This window comes from Zalophus californianus, chromosome 9, assembly GCF_009762305.2.
Source record: "Zalophus californianus isolate mZalCal1 chromosome 9, mZalCal1.pri.v2, whole genome shotgun sequence".
In the NCBI taxonomy this organism is placed as follows: domain Eukaryota; kingdom Metazoa; phylum Chordata; class Mammalia; order Carnivora; family Otariidae; genus Zalophus; species Zalophus californianus.
The window spans coordinates 817,708-836,735 of record NC_045603.1 but is presented as its reverse complement, the minus strand read 5'-3'; the positions used below and the strand labels follow the sequence as shown (position 1 = coordinate 836,735).

At 62.1% G+C, this 19,028-nt stretch overlaps 3 protein-coding genes across 5 annotated transcripts; 2 read left to right on the top strand and 1 right to left on the bottom strand.

Moving 5' to 3' along the window:
* Nucleotides 1-1,313: 1,313 nt before the first annotated feature.
* ALG12 (ALG12 alpha-1,6-mannosyltransferase) lies at nt 1,314-9,564 on the bottom strand. Of its 2 annotated transcripts, XM_027592971.2 has the most exons (10): nt 9,434-9,563; nt 6,745-6,966; nt 6,540-6,672; nt 5,282-5,455; nt 4,309-4,503; nt 3,751-3,854; nt 3,132-3,355; nt 2,035-2,204; nt 1,799-1,874; nt 1,314-1,694 (listed from the first exon to the last, which is right to left on the bottom strand). In XM_027592971.2, the coding sequence occupies exons 2-10, from the start codon at nt 6,910-6,912 to the stop codon at nt 1,463-1,465; spliced, it is 1,476 nt and encodes a 491-aa protein (XP_027448772.1). In that variant the 5' UTR covers nt 6,913-6,966; nt 9,434-9,563; the 3' UTR covers nt 1,314-1,462. The 2 variants fall into 2 exon arrangements, with proteins under 2 accessions (XP_027448772.1, XP_027448773.1); XM_027592972.2 differs by lacking the exon at nt 5,282-5,455 and having other exon boundaries at nt 9,434-9,564.
* Nucleotides 7,666-9,562, top strand: LOC113922454 (translation initiation factor IF-2-like). The gene is made up of 3 exons (XM_027594345.2): nt 7,666-7,754; nt 8,528-8,629; nt 8,713-9,562. The coding sequence occupies exons 1-3, from the start codon at nt 7,666-7,668 to the stop codon at nt 9,560-9,562; spliced, it is 1,041 nt and encodes a 346-aa protein (XP_027450146.1).
* A 24-nt stretch (nt 9,565-9,588) lies between the features above and the next one.
* On the top strand, nt 9,589-18,933 carry CRELD2 (cysteine rich with EGF like domains 2). Of its 2 annotated transcripts, XM_027592973.1 has the most exons (10): nt 9,589-10,080; nt 10,922-11,004; nt 11,482-11,592; nt 12,405-12,496; nt 13,414-13,590; nt 14,878-14,973; nt 15,785-15,868; nt 16,825-16,920; nt 17,470-17,616; nt 18,653-18,933. In XM_027592973.1, the coding sequence occupies exons 1-10, from the start codon at nt 9,736-9,738 to the stop codon at nt 18,700-18,702; spliced, it is 1,281 nt and encodes a 426-aa protein (XP_027448774.1). In that variant the 5' UTR covers nt 9,589-9,735; the 3' UTR covers nt 18,703-18,933. The 2 variants fall into 2 exon arrangements, with proteins under 2 accessions (XP_027448774.1, XP_027448775.1); XM_027592974.1 differs by lacking the exon at nt 18,653-18,933 and having other exon boundaries at nt 15,693-15,868; nt 17,470-17,603.
* Nucleotides 18,934-19,028: the final 95 nt, after the last annotated feature.

Genomic DNA, 19,028 nt, shown 5'->3' with positions numbered 1-19,028 from the left:
CACAGATACGGGACCAGGGAGGCAAACGAGCCCGTGGAGACAGGGGAGCTGGAGGGGTCAGCATGGCGCTGGGGATTCTCCCAAACACACATATGCGTCTGCAGGTGTCTGTGTGTGGGCTCGCCCATCCTCCCTAGCTCCGTCCACAGAGGGGGCCTAAAGACAGACGTCCTGAGAGCAGCATCACGTGGCTGATTTCAGGGCTGGGACAGAGGCCCAGGAGTCTTGAGCTAGGAAGTAGAAAAGCACTAAAACAAACAGCAACATCGGGGCGTGGGGACGTGGCGCAGCATAAACACCAAGGTGATCGGGTGCAACCCAGACTGTCAAGGCCCAGCAGCAATCCGCAAACGCATGCTGAGAACTGATGACAAGTATTTGAACACTGATACATTATAAATGAGTGATAAATGCCAAAAACACATAAATAATAAACACAGACGACAGACAAAAGGGAAGGCGGAGCTGGCTCGCACAGTGTGCTGAGCACCAGCTGGTGGGCGGGGGAGCTACCAACCCCGGCGCGGCAGAACCATCGGTGGGCGCCGAGTCAGGAGAGTTGGAGGAGGTCCTCCCTGTGGACGCGTCTGCACACACACACTTGTTGGTTGCCGTCCATGGACAACACGGCAGCTCGGTGGGAAATGCTGTCACCTCCTTCCTGGGACACGCTGAGGTGCTCAGTGGTCACAGCCATGCCACAGGCAACTCTCTCAAATGGCTCAGAAAAAGCAGCCTCTCTTTATGCATGGGGGTGGCATGTGCACGTGTGCGTGGTGCCTGTGCGTGGTGTCTATGTGTGGTGCGAGTGTACCTGTGCGTGCATGGTATCAGCACATGCATGGTGTGAGTGCTCGTCATGTGTGCGCAGTAGCACCCATTTCCCTGTATTGTCCTCAGGGCCTCCTGGTATTAGATGCATTTCGGATACTTTGTACATAATATGTGCTTTTCAGTAAAGTGTAAAAGTATCAAAATTATCACTTAAAACACAACCTATGGGAAGATAGTCTCTGGAAATACCCCTTATCATGAGATCTCTAATAAGGAAACATTTAAATTTTTATTCTTGTTTCTCTGTGAATTCCCCAGAGTTTCGTCTGAGATGGAAACGGTATGCCTGTGCCCACAAAGGACTCATCCCGCAGCTCAGGCGGGGGTCGTGGTCAGCAGGCGCCGAGGTTCCCACTGTCCACTTCACAAAGACTCACATGCTCTCCCCAGAAGGGTGTGCTTCCTCGGGTGTTCCAAGAGGCCCAGGGCCAGCAGCTGAGGCATGGGGCAAGGCCTGCCATCCCCGCTGTTCTAACCCTGTGTGGTCTGGGGTGGCCGTGGAAGAGCTGGGCCTCTTCCCTCAGGCCTGCGTCCGGGGCACGTCTGTGGTTCCACTGTTTCTCGTACTGTCTCATCTGCCGGGATGCTGATGGAGCTCCGATGTCCTCAGACGGACATTGGCCCCTTCTCAGGAAGGCCCACGGAGTCTCTCCAGAAGCACCAGCTTTGTCTTCAGGTTGACGTCAAGGGGAGGCAGTGTGGTCAGGTTCAGACTCACCCCGGTGGTGCCCACAATGCCGGCCAGGACCCGGTGTGTGTCCCTGTAGAGGGCCAGGTGCGCAGGGTCGGCCTCCATGAGGAGGTGCGTGTAAGCCAGCATATGCCCTGACCCGGGCTGCACACCCTCCCTCTTCTCGTACCTGCAAGATTAGAGTGTGGCTGTACACCTGTGGCCCCCAGGGAGCCCACGCACTGCCTCTGGGAGGAGCGCCTCATCTGCAGTCATAATATGGTGGGAACATACCTCCAGGCACTGTTGACCTCCAAAAACCGAGACACACCTGTCTGTGCGGCAGCGACATCGATGTGCAGAACGACATCTGCGGACGACCCCATGTGCTTGGTGAGAACTGTGAGCGATGCACCTCTGGCCCCAGCTGCAAGTCCCGGCACGGCCCCCAGCGCCCCCGTCCCGGGCGACACCGGCACGGCCCCAGCGCCCCCTGTCCCGGCCGACACCGGCACGGCCCCAGCGCCCACCTGTCCCGGGCGACACCAACTCATGCAGTTTCCTCATGGCCACGCCGCCAGGATAGTTGAAGCGGGACACGTACAGGGCTGTGGCCGAGTACGTGGCATTCACCACAAGGTGTCCTATCACGAGGAGGGACCCCACTTTATACAGCCAAGACTTCTTATAATTGTTCAGCCTGAAAAAGAACAGCACATCTCACAGGACGCTGCGGCAAAAAACAGCTCCTGTCCACCATGATCACGGGGAGCACTGATCACCACGTAGATGCACGAACTATTAGAGAAAGTGAGTCCTAAGTACCACCTCCAAAATTTCCTCCGCGTCATTCCACCCAGACGCCGGTTTAAGATTTCTATGTTTCCAAACATCTCGGGTTACTGCTTAGATCAGGCTCAGGGGGCAGACACATGCCGGCTGCTGCCCGGTCTGTAAGCAAAGGGGACAGCAGGGCTGCCGCTGCCCTGGGAGCTCCAACAGAGACCACGAGGCCCCACAGGCAGGGTGCTCTCTGCCTGGTCCTCCACGGACAGGTCTGCTGGCTCGCTCTGAGCGCAGGATGGACGTGGCCCGCGCTCCGGTCAGGTGCTGCTGAGCAGTCAGCTCCTGCCCCGGGCAGTGACCATCCTGCCTCAGCGCCACGGGACTCCACCTGCAGCCCGGGCACCCTCTCCGGGGGCCCTCTGTTCTGCGCTGGGCCGTCTCCCTCCCTCGGTAACCCCCACACCATCTCATGCCCCGAGCCCTGGGGCCGACAGCACTCCCCTGCCCTTCCCCTTTCCTCTGGCCTGTCATCTGCCTGGACAAACACCCTGCCAAGCGGGGCCTGCCCCTCCGAGAAGTCAGCCCCGGAGACTACCCACCTGACCGAAGCCTGCCCGGCCGCCCTGTACCCTGGCTACCCCGTGAGGGTCCTCCCCGGGCGGCCGGGCCCTGGATGGTGTGCACAGCCGTGTGGAGACAGGCCCGGCTGACCACAGACCGACGGCGGCCTGAGGCTGGCCCATCCTGACCCTGCCGCCTTCCCAGACACGTCTGTTCACCCAGCGCCTGCCCCACGTGACAGCGAGCACGTGCGGCATGGCCGTGGGCGCAGCGGACTCACAGGCAGGCGCAGCCCCTGGCAGCCACGATGTTGAGCACGGGGAAGGTGTAGATGACGAACCGCAGCTCCTTGTGCGGGAGCAGCGAGTACAGGGCCACGAAGCCCAGCGAGGGCGGCAGCAGCACCAGGGCCCTCCTGTCCACGGCGCCCAGGGGCACAAAGAGCAGGCTGCAGCCCAGGCCGCGGGGCAGGGCCGAGTAGAAATACCACAGCAGCGGGGAGGTCTCGGGTGGGACAGTTAAGGAGGCCACACGCCGGCGAGTCACCTGTCCACACGGAACAGGGTGGCACGGCCGACAGCCCCCGGGGCCCCCCTCCCCGGCCTCTCCCCCTCCCGTCCCCCCTCTGCACCACAGCACGGCCTGTCCTAGGGTGATGGGTGCGCCGGGGACTCGCCACGCTATAGTCTCCACCTGTGCGTGTGCCTGCGCACTCCACAACAAACCGTTGCAAGTTACCGTCAGAGATGATCCCCAACGCTCAGGGACAAAATGAGCGTCCAGAGGCGAAGCGGCATTTCCACAGGGGGAAAGCAGCTCCCACTGCGTCCCCTGAGTGAGGCCAGTGGCACCGGCTGCCCTGCCCCACGGTCTGACCTACAGACACACTTGAAGGATACTCCCCAGTTGGAACTTTTGTTCAGGATGGTGTTGTACCAAAGCACCTTTCCTTCCGGCCACACAAGGTATCGCCAAAAATAGGAGTCCACGGCGACCGTCAGTCCTGGTAAGACGAAGGAGACCCTCAGGAAAGAACATGGCCACCTGAGCAGCTCAGACTTTGCCACGGCTGTGCGAGCAGCAGCCAAGTCCCTGGCCACGGGTCGACATCCCATGAGGCAGCCACGCTGGTGCAGAGGCCACGAGCCACACTTCATGGGGGAGCAGCCCGCGCATTGGGACATCGGCTCCCCTGGCGAGCCAGGTGCGGGGCCCAGCCACCCCCTCCCGGCCCGGACAAGGGGGAGAGTCTGGGGACAGAGCTCCGGGTAGAGGGGAGAGGGCCTCTCGGGGAAGCTTGGGCAGAACCGCAAGGGGAGCCACGTAAGACGTAATGCTGCTGAAAACTAAGGTGATTTCGTTTAACAAAAAAGCCTTTTTTCTGAATTTCTCTTCATCTTCCTAAAACCAGACAAAGCAGAGCTTCCGGTGAGAACAGTTCCGGCGACCCCACTCACCTAAGCAGAGGGCCCCGGCCGGCACGGCACAGCGAAGGACCTTTGCCACGGAGAGCCTCCGGGTGCAGAGCAGTGTCAGCAGCACCAGGCCCAGGAACAGGCTCAGCTCGGCCCTGAGCACGAGGATGGCGAAGGCCGAGAGCCGGGTGAAGCGGGCCCACTTCAGCTGCAACCAGGCCGTGAGGGCCAGCAGCACTGCAAGACACAGGGTGCCAGGGGTGGGCCGATTGACTTCCTCATCGGGAAAGCCGCACGGAACCCTCCAGAGGACAGCCAATGCCATTCAGACCCAGATCTGCTGACACCGGGCCCAGGCTCCAGCCACGGCGCCTGCCCCATCACTCGGCCTGGGGCCACTTCTGCGGGCCTGACCGCACCCGGACCCCAGATGCCTGTGTCCCGCAACCTGCTTCCTAGCTCCCCCACGCGCCGGCTGCATACGTCTGGCGTTAGCCTCGCCTGGCCTCCCTCCAGGCACACAGCATGTCCTGCTGGCTCCACAGGGGTTCCTTCAGAATGGCGCCTGCCTGCCACCTTCCCCACCACACCCCACAGGGGTCCCGGCCGTGCCTCTGCTCTGACCGACACAGACTCCCAGACCCACACCATCCACAGCCTCCCATACCACCGGCTCTCAGTCTCCTCATGGCTCCCAGGGTACGGCCATTCTCCCATCTGCCCGGATCACCCCCAGGATACCTGGACAGAGCTGCCCATCTGCTGCGCAGGCATCTTCTCTCCACCCAGCACTCACTGTCCGCAGGCGAGGGGAGCCCTCCCAAACAGCCTCTTGCTGGAAAGTGTACCTCCATCCAGCACCGAGACCCTGCTTCTCATCACAGGCTATCCTGTCACTGGGCATTTCCGAGGTGCCCAGCAGGAAGCAGCTTTCGTCAGGCAGACGCACCCCGGACGGACACCCCTTCACCTGGCCGGTGTGCCCAGTGACTCGTGTGGCTCAGCAACTACCTACCCACGGGCAGGGCCAGCACGTTGGGGAGCGTCCGCGTGCAGTAGAACATCAGGTGGAACTGCGTGGCTGTCACCCAGCAGAACATGGTGGCCACCATGGCCCCAAACTGCCGCCTCACTTCTTTTTGTAAAGTCCAGAGTCCGAAGATGACGCTGAGTCCAAGGACAGCCCTGACTAAATAAACACGGCAATGTGTGTGGCTGGCAGCGCCAGGTGCAGGGAAAGGGGATCCTGACAGGTTACTGGTGACGGCGAGTTAATGACCAGGTGACAATAAAACCACCTCAAAAGAGGGGCATGGGGAAACGGACAGGGCGTGGGGAACGGACAGCCTGGACCCCGGCACCTCGACCCTACAGCTTTGCTGTGACCATGTGGCCTGGGGTAGGCGGGCTCTGGGGGGCACGGCCACTGGGCCGGGCAGGCAGTGTCCAGAGGTCCGTGTGACCGGCTCAGGACCATGGAGGTGATGTGACACCTGCAGGGCCACACATGCTGAGAGCCCGATGCTCAGACATGGCGCCGGCTCTTCCGTCTGGGGCTCCCTGGACCCCACAAAACCAGCACGCTTGTTTAGCTGCCCCCCGTGGTGGCAGATTTCCAGGAGTCCAAGTACAGGCAGAGAGCCAGCTGCAGAGTGTGCTCGAGTTCACTGAGGAAATCTAAATAATGTCTGGATACAAACACGATAAAAACGTACTAAAACGGAGAAATGGTGATTGCTAGCTCAACGATGAGGTTGTGGGGCAATATGTACAGAATGTCCTAAATTTGGTTTTGAAAGTTATGCATGTGGGCACACAAAAAGATCCAGAATGATCTACACAAAGCCCTATCACTGGTGACCTCCGGGGGGGGGGGGGAGGCCTCGGATGCAGACGTGCTGCTCCCATGGGAGAAAGCTCCATGCAGTGAGCGGCTGGCGAGGCTGGTTGCTCCTTGGCAGGGGGGGTGCAGCACTGTGGGAGGCGCCAAGAGCCCGCTGCATCCCCCGCCTGGGGAGGAAGGGCCGACACCCTCACTTCACGGACCCAAGAGCAGAAGTGAGAGGCGCTCAGTTAGCTGTCCCAGCTTATGCCCCAGAAAAGGCCAATGTCTGAGCTGCCCTCGTGCTCCAGACCACCATGGTGAGTGGCCACAGATGGCCAAGCTTCCAACGGAGGGACACTCCTGGAGGAGGGAGGCTCCACCAGGCTCCCTGAAATCCCCTAACCACACCACGGTTCTTCCTTCTGTCCTCATCTGAAGACCCCCTTACCTACTAGCTGAGAATAAAACTTGGATGCTTCTAGCAGGGACAGCACATAGACCACAGGGCTGGAGAACACCGCCACGGCCAGGGGCCCAAGGAACGTCCTGGGGACCACTCCGGGGAACTCGAGATGGTCATACTGCAGGGAGAACGGAAGGTCAGTGGGCGCCCGCGGTGGGGATGCTGCATGGTCTTGGACGCGGGGGCTCACCTTGTCCACGTCCAGCCGGTGGTAAAGCAGGTCATGCATGGCCTGCAGGTTGAAGCTCTCCTCCACTTTGGCATAGGGACAGGTGACAAGATGGATGGCGGCTACAGCCAGCAGCAGCCCCAGCAGCTGGCGCTGCCTGCCCGCGCCTGACGGCGTCTTCCCAACCATCTCGCTCTCCCGCCTCCCGGGCCTTCAGCGGTCATCGACAGTGCCGCTGTGAGCCTGGGGAGAAAGCGAAAACGCAGATTCCCAGGTTTCAAAAGTCCCCCGTGAGTTAACACCCGGGGGTCTGGGTGAAGGGCATGTGTGAGCTCTTTAAACTACTGTTGTGGGGGCGCCTGGGTGGCTCAGTCATTAAGCATCTGCCTTCGACTCAGGTCATGATCCCAGGGTCCTGGGATCAAGCCCCACGTTGGGCTCCCTGCTCAGAAGGGAGCATGCTTTTCCCTCTTCCACTCCCCCTGCTTGTGTTCCCTCTCTATTTCTTTCTCTAATAAATAAATAAAATCTTTAAAAATAAACTACTGTTGTAACATCCACAGATCTGACCACATCAAAAAAAGAAAGTTCAAAGAAAAGTCACGCTTGAGCGCCTTTCACGTCTTAACCAGCTACCTCACGCTCTGAGCTGTGTGCAGATCTTTCCAGGAAGAAAGGCTTTATTTGCAGAACTGAGTTGGTCCTCCATGCAGCTGGGCCCGAGGCTGGCCCAGCCTCTGGAGGGCAGCAGGGTGGCCCCTGCCCTTGAGAGGCTCAAATCTGGCGAGAGTAGGCCCCCATGGTCCGGGCAGAGAGACCGGGGACAGGAGGCTGTGGGGCGGGAGGGATGTGTCTGGAGGACCACAGAGGGGCAGCCACAGGAGGGCAGGAGGCAGGACACAGGGCCCAGGGCAGCCAGAGAAGCACCTGCATCCAAGTACAATGGGACAGGAGCTGCGGATGCTTGCCCTGCTGAGTCCTGCCCTTCACCCTGGGAGCCACACGGCACCTCGTGTTGTGAACGTGAATACGTAGGTGGCAAAAACATGAGCGTGTCTTCGAGGTGTTCAGACAGGTCTGCCTGTGGTGGATCACCCAAATCCCAACAGGGCAGTGCCAGGAGGAGCCTATGGTACCAGGCTTCCCGGGAGACACAGAGTTTTCAACTTGTGGGGAGGGAAGATGACAAGCTCTTCTTCAAGTTTCTGGCTTCTCTTAAAACATGAATTTATTTGATCAAATAAAAATTTATCAAAACCAGAAGGACCGGGGCGCCTGGGTGGCTCAGTCGTTGGGCGTCTGCCTTCGGCTCGGGTCATGATCCCAGGGTCCTGGGATCGAGCCCCGCATCGGGCTCCCTGCTCAGCAGGAAGCCTGCTTCTCCCTCTCCCACTCCCCCTGCTTGTGTTCCCTCTCTCGCTGTGTCTCTGCCAAATAAATAACATCTTTAAAAAAAAAAAAAAAAAAAAACAGAAGGACCAGAAGCAAAAGGAGAGAGCCACCGTGCTCACTACCTTTTACTGGAGGAAGATTTATGAAGTCTGTGGTCGCCAGAGACGGCAAGCGGGGGATCCACAAGGGAAGGAAAATCTATGGATTAGGAGCAGGAGTCCGGCTTAAGGTGGTGGTGAGGTGGGGGCAGGAGGGGAAAGGGGCTTTAATAGTAAGAATTACCAAAACAGCACGTAATTCCTTTCTTCCCAGATATAAAAACCACGGACGGACAGAAGTGTTACCAGTTTGTGCCCCGCCTTTCTAGGGCGTAAGCCGCTTGAGGGTGGGACTTCTCTGCCCCCCTCCCCAGGGAGGAGGGACTCGGTCACAGGAGCCAACGCGGGAACGTGGCTGCCGCTGCTCCCTCCGCAGAGCCTGGTGTGCAGCGGGCGCTCAACAAACTACCGAAGAGGTAATGCAGCAAAACTCTTACACGTGGATCTCATCACAACAGCTGTGGTTTCATTAAAAACGCGTCAATGCTTTAATTTCCAGCAAAGCCCAGGAGACCACAGGACGTTCGCACGCCACTCTCAGTTCCCCTTACTGTTACGAGAGACGGACAGCTGAAAGCAAGAGGAAGCATCTCCACACCAGCTGTGGAAACGCCGCAGGAGAGCGCTGCTTGGCCGGAGCGTGTCGCGGGCCCACAGCTGTCCCGGGTCCGCTGAGACCCGGCCTGGCCCCCTACCCTGTGCCGCCGCCCCAGGCCGCTCCCCTGCGGGAAAACGCGTACGGTCCGCTCGCAAGCTGCGGGGTGCGGACGGCCGGTGCCCGACCCGGGCTGCCCCTGTCCCGCAGGAGACCGAGGGCAGAAGCCGCAGGCGCGCCGCCTACGGGGGCGGCCCCCGCAGCGCCGAGGCCGAGCCGGCCCAGCGCCCGGGAAGGCAGCTGGGAAGCAGGTGCAGAAAGCAGGTGCGGAGCCGCGCGGGCCTGGAGACGGGGGGGGCGCTCGACGGCCGCACCCGGGCGCCGCAGGTGCCCACGGGCCGGCTCTCGGCCGAGGAGGCCACCTGCGAGGGCCCTCCTGTCCCGCCAGCTCGGGGGGCGACCCCCAGGCTGGAGACGAGCGCCAGCTCGAGAGCAGACACGACCACGGCCCACGCTCGTCGCGGCTCTCATTCAAGCCCCGGTTCCCGCGCCCGCTCGGGGTCCCCGTCGCCCTCCCCGCCCGCCGCCAGCCCCGAGAGCCCCCGCCGCGGAAGGACGCGCTGACCTTGCCAGCCCGCAGCGTCGTCCCTCGAAGCACAGCCCCTACGACCGCTCGCGGCCGGAAGCGGAGCGACGGAAGCCGAGAACCGACGAGAGGCCCGTGCCCAAACCTAACATGGCCCCCCAAGCCTAGTTACCGTCGCGGCGGGGGCGCCCTCCCTGCCCGGAGTAAAGATGGCCGCCGCGAGCGGCGCGCGCGCGGAGCCGGCTCCGATCTCCACGCCCCCGTCCCCACCCCTCCCGGCTGGACGCTGACCCGGGGCCTTCCTATTGGTCGCTTCTCGTGGCGAGCCCGGATTGGGCCACATGGGCACGGGGTGGATCCCACGGACCAATAGCGGCGCGAGGGCTGGCGGTGGGCGGGATCCCGCCCGGCGCCGTCAAGTAGCCCCGGGAACGGCCGGCACCGCGGAGCGGTGGGCGGCCGCAGAGGCCGAGCGCTCCGCCGGTTTCCGCTGCACCTCGGCTCTGCCCGCGCGGCTGCGTCCTGCGCAACGCTGTCCGCCTCGGCCCGCCATGCGCCCGCCGGCCCCGTCCGCGATGGGGCTGCTGCTGCTGCTGCTGCTGCCGCCGCCGCCGCCGCCTGCTGAGGCCGCCAAGAAGGCGACGCCCTGCAAGCGCTGCCGGGAGCTGGTGCACAAGTTCAACCAGGTGGGCCGGTCGCCCCACGGGGGACACGGAGCCGGGGCGCGGGGGCCGGCCTGGGGGGCGGCGGGGTCGAGGCCGTCCCGCCGTGGACCGGGGTCACCCCGCCATGGACCGGGGTCACGAACTCAGAGTCGCCTCGCTATGGACCGGGGTCACCCCGCCATGGACTAGGGTCACCCCATCATGGGCCGGAGTCATGAACCCAGGGTCGCCCGCGGTGGGCCAGGGTCACGGACCCAGGGTCGCCCCGCCATGGACCAGGGTCACCCCGCCATGGACCGGGGTCACGAACTCAGAGTCGCCTCGCTATGGACCGGGGTCACCCCATCATGGGCCGGAGTCATGAACCCAGGGTCGCCCGCGGTGGGCCAGGGTCACGGACCCAGGGTCGCCCCGCCATGGACCAGGGTCACCCCGCCATGGACCGGGGTCACGAACTCAGAGTCGCCTCGCTATGGACCGGGGTCACCCCGCCATGGACTAGGGTCACCCCATCATGGGCCGGGGTCACGGACCCAGGGTCGCCCCGCGATGGACCGGGGTCACCCCGCCATGGACCGGGGTCATGAACCCAGGGTTGCCTGCAGTGGGCTGGGGTCATGAACCCAGGATAAACTCAGCGTAGATTGGGGTCATGAACCCAGGGTCGTCCCATAATGGACCGGACTCACTCCAGGGATGGACCCCAGGTCACCGTGGTGATGGACCCGGGGTCACCGGCAATGAATGGCTTCGTCCCCACAGTGGACTCCAGTCACCCCCAGGGTGGACTACGGTTGCTTCCACGAGGGGTGTGGGTGGGGGCAGCAGCGCTGAGCCCTGTGCCCGCCCTCTCTCCCCACAGGGAATGGTGGACACTGCGAAGAAGAACTTTGGCGGCGGGAACACGGCTTGGGAGGAAAAGTCGCTGTCCAAGTATGAATTCAGGTGGGTGCCACACCCCTGCTCTGACAGCCCCGCTTCGGCACTCGACACGTCCCCGTGAATGCCGTCACCCACACTGACGACGGACTCACAGAGGGCCCCTTCGGTGCAGCCACCTGTGCTCTGGCCCCTGAGTGGCCTTTTGCTTCCACATTTGTCCCTACATCCACTCTCCACATGGCAGACAGGGTGGTCTTTTAATGGCGCACGGGGCAACTGAGTCCCGCCACGTAAAGGGTTGCTGGCTTCCCCGCAGGTCGGGTTCGCCCTCTGCCCGTCGCACCCCACGTCGGGGTCTTCCCTGCCACCCTGACCACCGCCCTCTGCGTTTAATTCTCCCTGTGGTACCGACTGCGCTCGTCCCCAGCTGATGTGTTCCCACCGAGCACCAAGTGGGGCCTCAGGATGTCCCTGTGGGACAGACGCTGACCACCTGAGCTTGCCTCCTCACCCGGCAGTGCTGACGGGCTTGTGTTTCAGTGAGGTCCGCCTTCTGGAGATCACTGAGAGCCTGTGCGGGAGCAGCGACTTCGAGTGCCACAGTCTGCTGGAGGAGCACGAGGAGCACCTGGAGGCCTGGTGGCTGCAGCTGTGAGTGCCTCCGCGCCCCCCGCCCTGTGCCCCCCAACCCCTGGCCCCGCGCCCCTCACCCAGTCCCCCCTGCCCCCCGCCCGGTCCCCCCCACTCCCTGGCCCCCTACCCAGTCCCCCCAGCCCCGCGCCCCCACACCCATCACCCAGTTCCCACCACCCCCCGGCCCTGAGCCCCTCACCCATGCCCCCCGCCCTGTCCCCCCTGGCCCTGCACCCCACACCCCTGTGTCCCCCTACCCTGTCACCCCCACCACCCCAGCCCTGCACCTCCCTCCCCCCACGCTGTTTTCCCCTCCTGGCCTCGTGCCCCGTACCCCCATCCCCATCCCCCCAGGCCCACCCATGGCCCTGCGTGCCCCCCTAGTGCCTCCACCCCTACCCTGTCCCCCCCCACCCCGCACCCCCATACCCCCCCGCATACACCCCTGCCCCCCGCTACACACCGCCATGCTGCAGCCTGGCCCCCCAGCTCCAGCCCCACTGCTCTCCCCTGGGTGTTCAGTGAAGCTATAGCGTTCGTGACTTCTTATTTTTTAGTTTATAAATTTGAAACAATTTCAGACTTAGAAGAGTTTGCACATGCGTGTTCTCCTTCTTGCACATGCGTGTTCTCCTTCTTGCACATGCGTTGCCACCTTTTATTACCTGAATGTGATAACGCTAGTGAGCTGGTAACAGGAGAAGCCTGTTCACACCTAGACTGTCGTTTCCCTGACGTGATGCTCTGGACCATATACTGTAATAAACTCTGTTTTTGTTTTGAAGAAATCTGTTACATGAGCTTTAATGAACATGTTTTTAATTCCTCAGGAAGAAGGAGTATCCCGACTTATTTGAATGGTTCTGTGTGAAAACACTGAAAGTTTGCTGTTCACCGGGAACGTATGGGCCAGACTGCCTCGGTACGTTGTTGGGGAAATCCTGAGTGTCCTGCATTGTTCTCAGTATCCGTGTCGTGATTCCCAGGTGGGCAGAGGCATGGTTGGGATCTGGGGCCATCAGCTCCCACAGGGCCCAGGGCCCTGCCTCCACCGAGCCCTAGGGCGCCAGGTCACTGCCCCCTCCACACCGTAGGGCCTCCAGGGGGCCGGACAGCCCTGAGTACCTGATCCTAAGAAGGCTCCTAATTCAGGGGTCTGCAGGCCTTCGGTGGGGCCCCTGTGGGTCGGTCTTAACCCACCTGCGCGGGTGCCACCCTCTGAGTGCAAAGAGGCAGTTCTGTGGCTTTCGTGGCCCCCGCCCAGTTCTGCCCACAGAGCAGCAAAGACTTGTCTGTGGGAAGCAAGGGGGCAGCGGGCGTCTGTCGGGTGGGATGTGTCGCGTCGGCCTTCACTGGGGAAGCCACAGGGAAGAGGCATGCGTTGAACCAAAGGCACAGTCCGTGTGTGGCATTGCCAGTCACTGTGGGCGCTCAGCGGGACAGAGCGGCACGCGTTGCAAGTTGGAACTCTGTCCCTGGCTGCGGCCGCCGCCTCCTGTCCTGCCAGCATGTGGCTGCAGCCGGCTGTCCCCGTGTCCCAGGCGGCTGCACCCATGCCACATGTCAGCGTCCCCATTGTCCCCGTGCTTCAGGGAGGCTGCCCGAGGCCCCCCTCGCTCCCGAGCAGGTGAGCCCCAGTGCCTGCAGACCCCAGGGCGTCCTCCAGACAGCCTTGCCACGCTTGCGGGCTCGTGTGTTCCCAAGAGGAGCTCGTTTGAGAGAGGAAGTATGGATTTTACGGAGAGATCCAAACGCTGTTTTGGTTGTGAAGAGGTCAGGTGAGCAAGGGGCCGCGCTCCCTGAGAGAGCGTCTGAGTGGCGGGTTTGTGTCGCCCACAGCGTGCCAGGGCGGGTCCGAGAGGCCCTGCAGCGGGAACGGGCACTGCAGCGGGGACGGCAGCAGGCAGGGGGATGGGTCCTGCCAGTGCCACCTCGGCTACCAGGGGGCCACGTGCACCGACTGCGTGGACGGCTACTTCAGCTCGCTGAGGAACGAGACGCACAGCGTGTGCGCAGGTACGTCAGCTGCGCTGGGGCACGCAGGAGCTGCCGGCACAGATGGGGGCCTGTTGGCTCTCCCCACACCCCCGGAGCTAGGAGGCCCTTGTGAACCCCGCGAAGGGCCACGGGAGTGCGTGCAGGCCCTGGACGGTCTTGCTGTCTGTCTCTGAACAAGCCCAAGAGGGAAGAACGGGTCCACCTTTCCCCACGTCCTCCGGACAAGGACCAAGCGGGTGGACGGTGTAGAGTCGGCGGTCGTGTCCCGTGCACGCTAGCCTTGGTTCTGCGTGACCTGGCACCCGCCGTGTCCTCGCAGGGGCCTGCTCTCGCCCTGCAGCTACCTGGGCAGGATGACCCACCTGCGCGGTGCAGCCTGCAGAGGCCCACGTCCCTGCACCAGACGGCAGAGTGGTGGCACAAACGAGAACTAGCACGCCTGAGGCCCCAGGGTGTGACCTCCCGGCCTCCCGGCCCCATCAGACGATGCGCTGCCTCCCTTACCCTGGCACTGGGTCAGGCGGGCCCTTCCCAACCGGGTCCTCAAAGGTGCCTGGCCATTGTTCTGGGCTCCCCCTCGGTCGGGCCTCCGACAGGCCCGTGGGGTCGTTCACGTCAGTAGTGACCCCACTGAGCGCCAGGCGGACGCCGGCCATGCCTTCCGTCCGTGGGGTGCGGGCCCGCGGCCCAACGGTGGCTTGCGCAGACCACGGAAGAAGGCGAGCACTCTCCCTTCTGCATACATTTTCTCATCGATCTCTCACCAACGTTGGGAGACGTCTTGGCATCAGCGATTGAGCTGAATTCCGGCGTTAGGGCCCGTCGTTGGTCTGCGGCTCCCTTGGATGTTCCGTGCAGGACGTGTTGGAGCACCAGGAAGTCCGTGGCCTCTCTGGTTCCGGCGCCATGCCCTTGCCTGGCCTGGGACACGGGTGCCGTGCGGGGCACACTGGGGCTGGGGGCCACCTGGCGGGCGTGGGCTCCGGGGTTTGGGCAGCTGCCTTTCTCGGGTCATAAGCCCTTTTCCTGGGGTCCCTGTCTGCTAAGAACGTGACCGTGAAGGGGCCCTGAAAGCCCATGTGGTGTTTTTCTCGTTAAGTTCAGGAATACGATGAAACACGAGAGTCGATTTTTATATTGTTGAATGAGCCTTGCTTTACTGGGTTTTTTATCTTACTTGTATTTGGTTTTTGTTTCCGTCCTAGCGAAGGTAAATTCCTAATTTCTGAAATGACCTTTGTGTCCTGTTTGTTACTGAGAATGGGATTCACGCATGTTGACAGGCGTCCCACCTCTGCTTTGCAGCTTGCGATGAGTCGTGTAAGACGTGCACGGGCCCCACCAGCAGAGACTGCGGCCAGTGCGCGGCGGGCTGGCTGCAGGAAGACGGCGCCTGCGTGGGTGAGGCTGGGCAGGCTCCCCGCCCCTCCTCTCCGCTTCCCCCCTCCCCCCTCCCGCCCTCCTTCCTCCTCTCTCCTCCCACCCCCTCCCCTTCCCCCTTCTCTCCTCTCCTTCCTCTCTTCCTTTCCTCCATCCCCCTCCCTTGTCCAGGTACAGGCAGGGAAACTAAGGCACAGACCTCCCTCTGGCCTGGTCCAGCTGCTCAGCCACAGAGAGGAGGCATGCCTTCCTGACACACACACAAAGCTGCAGAGTCCAGGCCCTGTCCCCACCTGTCCCCACGCACCCAGCCTGGTGGCCACCGTGTGCTTCTGCTGCACCCTTTCCTTTGGGCTCCATCCTGCCTGTGAGCCCTGGCTTCCAACCCAGTGCCGCAGGAGCCCCGGGGAGGGCCTGGCAGTGGGGGGCAGTGGGGCCAAGGGGCTCCTCAGGCCCGGGCTCCGGCAGGCAGCGGGAGGAACAGCAGGCAGAGGCCAGGCTGCGGGCGGCAGACCTGTTCCTAGTGGCTCGTCTCGAGTGGGGAGGGTGGTGGTCCCGACACTGACCTGGAGCTTCTGCGTGTCCACACGGAAGCACAGGACGCTCACGTTAGCTATTGGTCCCTCACAGTGGCCCCTCTCCCGGGGACACTAAATGCTCCTTGTCACCCCTGCACGTGGAAGGCCTCTGGGAGAAACATGGACATGCGTCCTCCACACAGTGGCCACCTTCCTCTCCAGGCCGGCCGTGGCCATGGGTTGTGTCTGGCCACCAACCATGTCATGTCCACGGGGGCCCGGGGGGCCTGTCCCTCACAGCTGCTGTGTTCCAGATGTGGACGAGTGTGCGGCAGAGACGCCTCCCTGCAGTGACCAGCAGTACTGTGAGAATGTCAACGGCTCGTTCATGTGCGAAGGTGCCTGGGCCCTGGCTCCTGTGGGCGGGCGGGCGGGCGGGCCGGCACCTCCCCGGGCCCTGGGCTCCAGGTCCTCCTTTGCGAGCCGTTGTCCACGGTTCACCCACGTGACTTCTGTGGGTTCTGCCTGCTGTAGAAAGTGGAAGGTGGCAACCCATGTAATAGATATTTGCTGCAGAAAAACTGGAAAATTCAGATAAGTTGAAAAGATGATAATTTTTAAAACCACCAATTCTGTGGAGTGGGGAGCTCTGTTAATAGTTTTACCGCGCTCGGCCTCATTCCATGGGGCCATGACTGTTTACGCCATGTTACGCTGTCCACGGCGTGAACATGCATGTTCGTGATGCTGGAGCCTGCCCCTATTCCAGTTTTCTTCAACAGTCTGTTGTGGGATATTTAAATCATAAATTCTCCCACAGTTGTGAACTTGGAATACCTTGGTAGATAGAGCTTTGCGTATTCTTGTTTTCTCGGGATTTGTTTCCAAACTGCTTGGGAGAGTGGATTGTAGGGCCCTGGCGTCCCCAGAAGGTTGCACTGACGTGCTCTCAGCAGCGCGTGAGGCTGCCTGGCGCCCCCCTCCCCCCCCCGGGCAGCGGCCCTGACAGCAGTGAGACCTCACCCGGGGAGCATCTCACGTTTCTCCTCTGCTCTTCCTACCGAGCTCCTAGCCGGCCGGTCAGTGTCCGGTCAAGCAGTGCCCCAAGCTGGAGGTGGTTTTGTTTTGCTCCAAGAAGACGGTCTGCAGAAGGGGGACCGTCTGTGTGCGGTCACGGCTCTGGGGGTGCATGTCGCTGCTTTGCTGGGAGACGGGGCTGGGGTGTCGACACAGTCCCTGTGGCACACGCACGTTGATGAGGGGGAATGCCCAGATCATCATGTGGCGTGGCTTCTGGTCCCATTTTGCTCACGGGAGGCTGTCTGACATCGATGTCTGTCTGTTCTTGCTCTAGAATGTGATTCAACCTGTGTGGGCTGCACGGGGAAGGGTCCAGGACACTGTAAAGAGTGCATCCCTGGCTACACCAAAGAAAGCGGCCAGTGTGCAGGTCAGTGCCCTTGCGTCTGTGCTGGACTAAGATGGAACGTGGCAAAGGGGCCACGATGTCGAAGGTCCCGTGAAGAGCTGGTGGGGGTGGGGCACTGGCTCCAGCCTCTCAGGCGTGAGATACAGAAGCAGCAGGTAGGGGACTGAGGGTCTGTCCCGGCCAGCCCCCAGGTGTCGGGTGTGCGTGGTGCTGGCGATCCTGCGGCCGGGGGCTCTGCTCCAGCCTCCCGTGCCCAGCCCCCCCACTTCCCACCCCCATGGCCCCCATGGCTGCACGTCAGGCCCTCATGGTCGGGGCCGGCTGGAACCCGCTTAGAAAAGGCAGCGAACGCACCGATGGCCCCACGGCGTGAGCTCGCGCAGGGCTTCCCACCTTCACATGCCTGCGCTGTCCCTTCTCGGCCCCTCTACCCGTCCGCGGCCCCTCCCTGAGACCTGCCCTGTCCAGTGTCACTTTCTGGTGCGGGAGCGAATCGTGAGTGCGTGCATCCCGTGATGGTGACGTGTTTGCGGACCAAGTGGCCGGTCCCAGCAAGCGTCTCTATTGCAGACATAGACGAGTGTGCGGGTGCAGAGAAGGTGTGCATGCGCCAGGACGAGAACTGTTACAACACTCCCGGGAGCTACGTGTGCGTGTGTCCTGAGGGCTTCGAAGACACGGAAGACGCGTGTGTGCGGACGCAGACCCCGGGCGGCCGTGAGTGGTGTGGCGGTGTGCGGCGGGCGCACGCCTGGCTCAGAAGCTCACAGCAAAAGCGGCCCGAGGAGGGTGCTGGCTGGGGTCGGGGAAGACAGGAGGGGAAACGTCCGTGTGGGAGGTCGGGCGGAAAGGAGAGTCGGTGACCCCAGGGTCGGCAGATATGCCGGCAGTAGAGGCCGGCGGCCGTCCCTACCGGAGCTTCCCGAGAGCCTGGGGCTTGCACTGCTCCAAGCCTGTGGGGCAGGATCGTCCGGCCTGTGCCCGCTTCTGGCGGGTCAGGCTCGGCTTTCTGTGGCTTACAGCTGCGACCCTCCGATGCCTGCTTCTGTCCACGTGGCCTTCTCGTGGCCTGTGTGTCCGTGTCCCGATTTCCCTCTTCCTATAAGGACCCACCTCAGTGACCTCCTCCCCTCACCCTGACCGTCTGTAAAGTGCCCCCAATTCACAGCTCTGGGGTTAGGATGGCCCCATGTTCTGGGGACATGGCTCTTCCTGTGACAGTCTCATAGAAGTTGTGGAAGAACATGGAGCCGAAGGGGCAGGGGCGGTGTCCAAATGACACTGACACAGAGTTTTCCTGAATGAGGAAGACCAGACGCAGACTCCAGGAGCTCGCTGAGCCGGGCCGGGCGGCACGGGTACACAGCCAGGTGCTGTCGTCAACCCTGGGCGTTAAAGACAGGGACGAACCCGATGTCCGCGGGGAGCAGGGCCACACGCCACCTCTGCCCCCAACGTGTCTTGGGGGGCCTCCCCGCCCGCACCCCTCACCATCATCCAAGCTCCTGTTGGCCCCAGCTGATGAGGGAGCGCCTCGCCATCCTGGTCTTGCGCACCCGAAGCAGAGGGCAGCTCCGAAACACCCTGCGTCCGCGCCTCCCACCTGGATGCCCCCAGTTGTGGGGGCTCGGGACCCCGCCATCCGGACGTTTGCGCCGCGTGCGCTGCCCCGTCCCCGTAGAAACCTGGCCGCCACACCCTCAGCGCCTCGTGCTGGGATTTTACCTGACGATCTGTGTTTGTTTCCTGGCAGAAGTCACAGAAGAAGACCCAACACAGCCGCCCCCACATGAAGATTTATGATGCGCGTCCAGAGCCGGAGGCCAGACCTGCCCTTTAAATTATTCAGACTGACGTCCTGGAAATGCGGTCCTCACACCCCCGTTTCTCCAGGGGTTGGCAGAGGCGAAGCTGCCACCTTGGAAATGGTTCATGCCCATTTGGCCCTTAAAAAAGCTGCAGTTCCTGGTTGTTCTTACACAGATTTGTATATTTTGATACCGTTGTTTATAATAAAATTGACCATTGAAGGTAGCCAGGCACAGAACATGTGTGAGTCTGTCTCACTGAAAAAACACAAATGCTTCAGGACGGGCTGTGCCCCACACGGCTGCTGGCCCTGGAGCGCC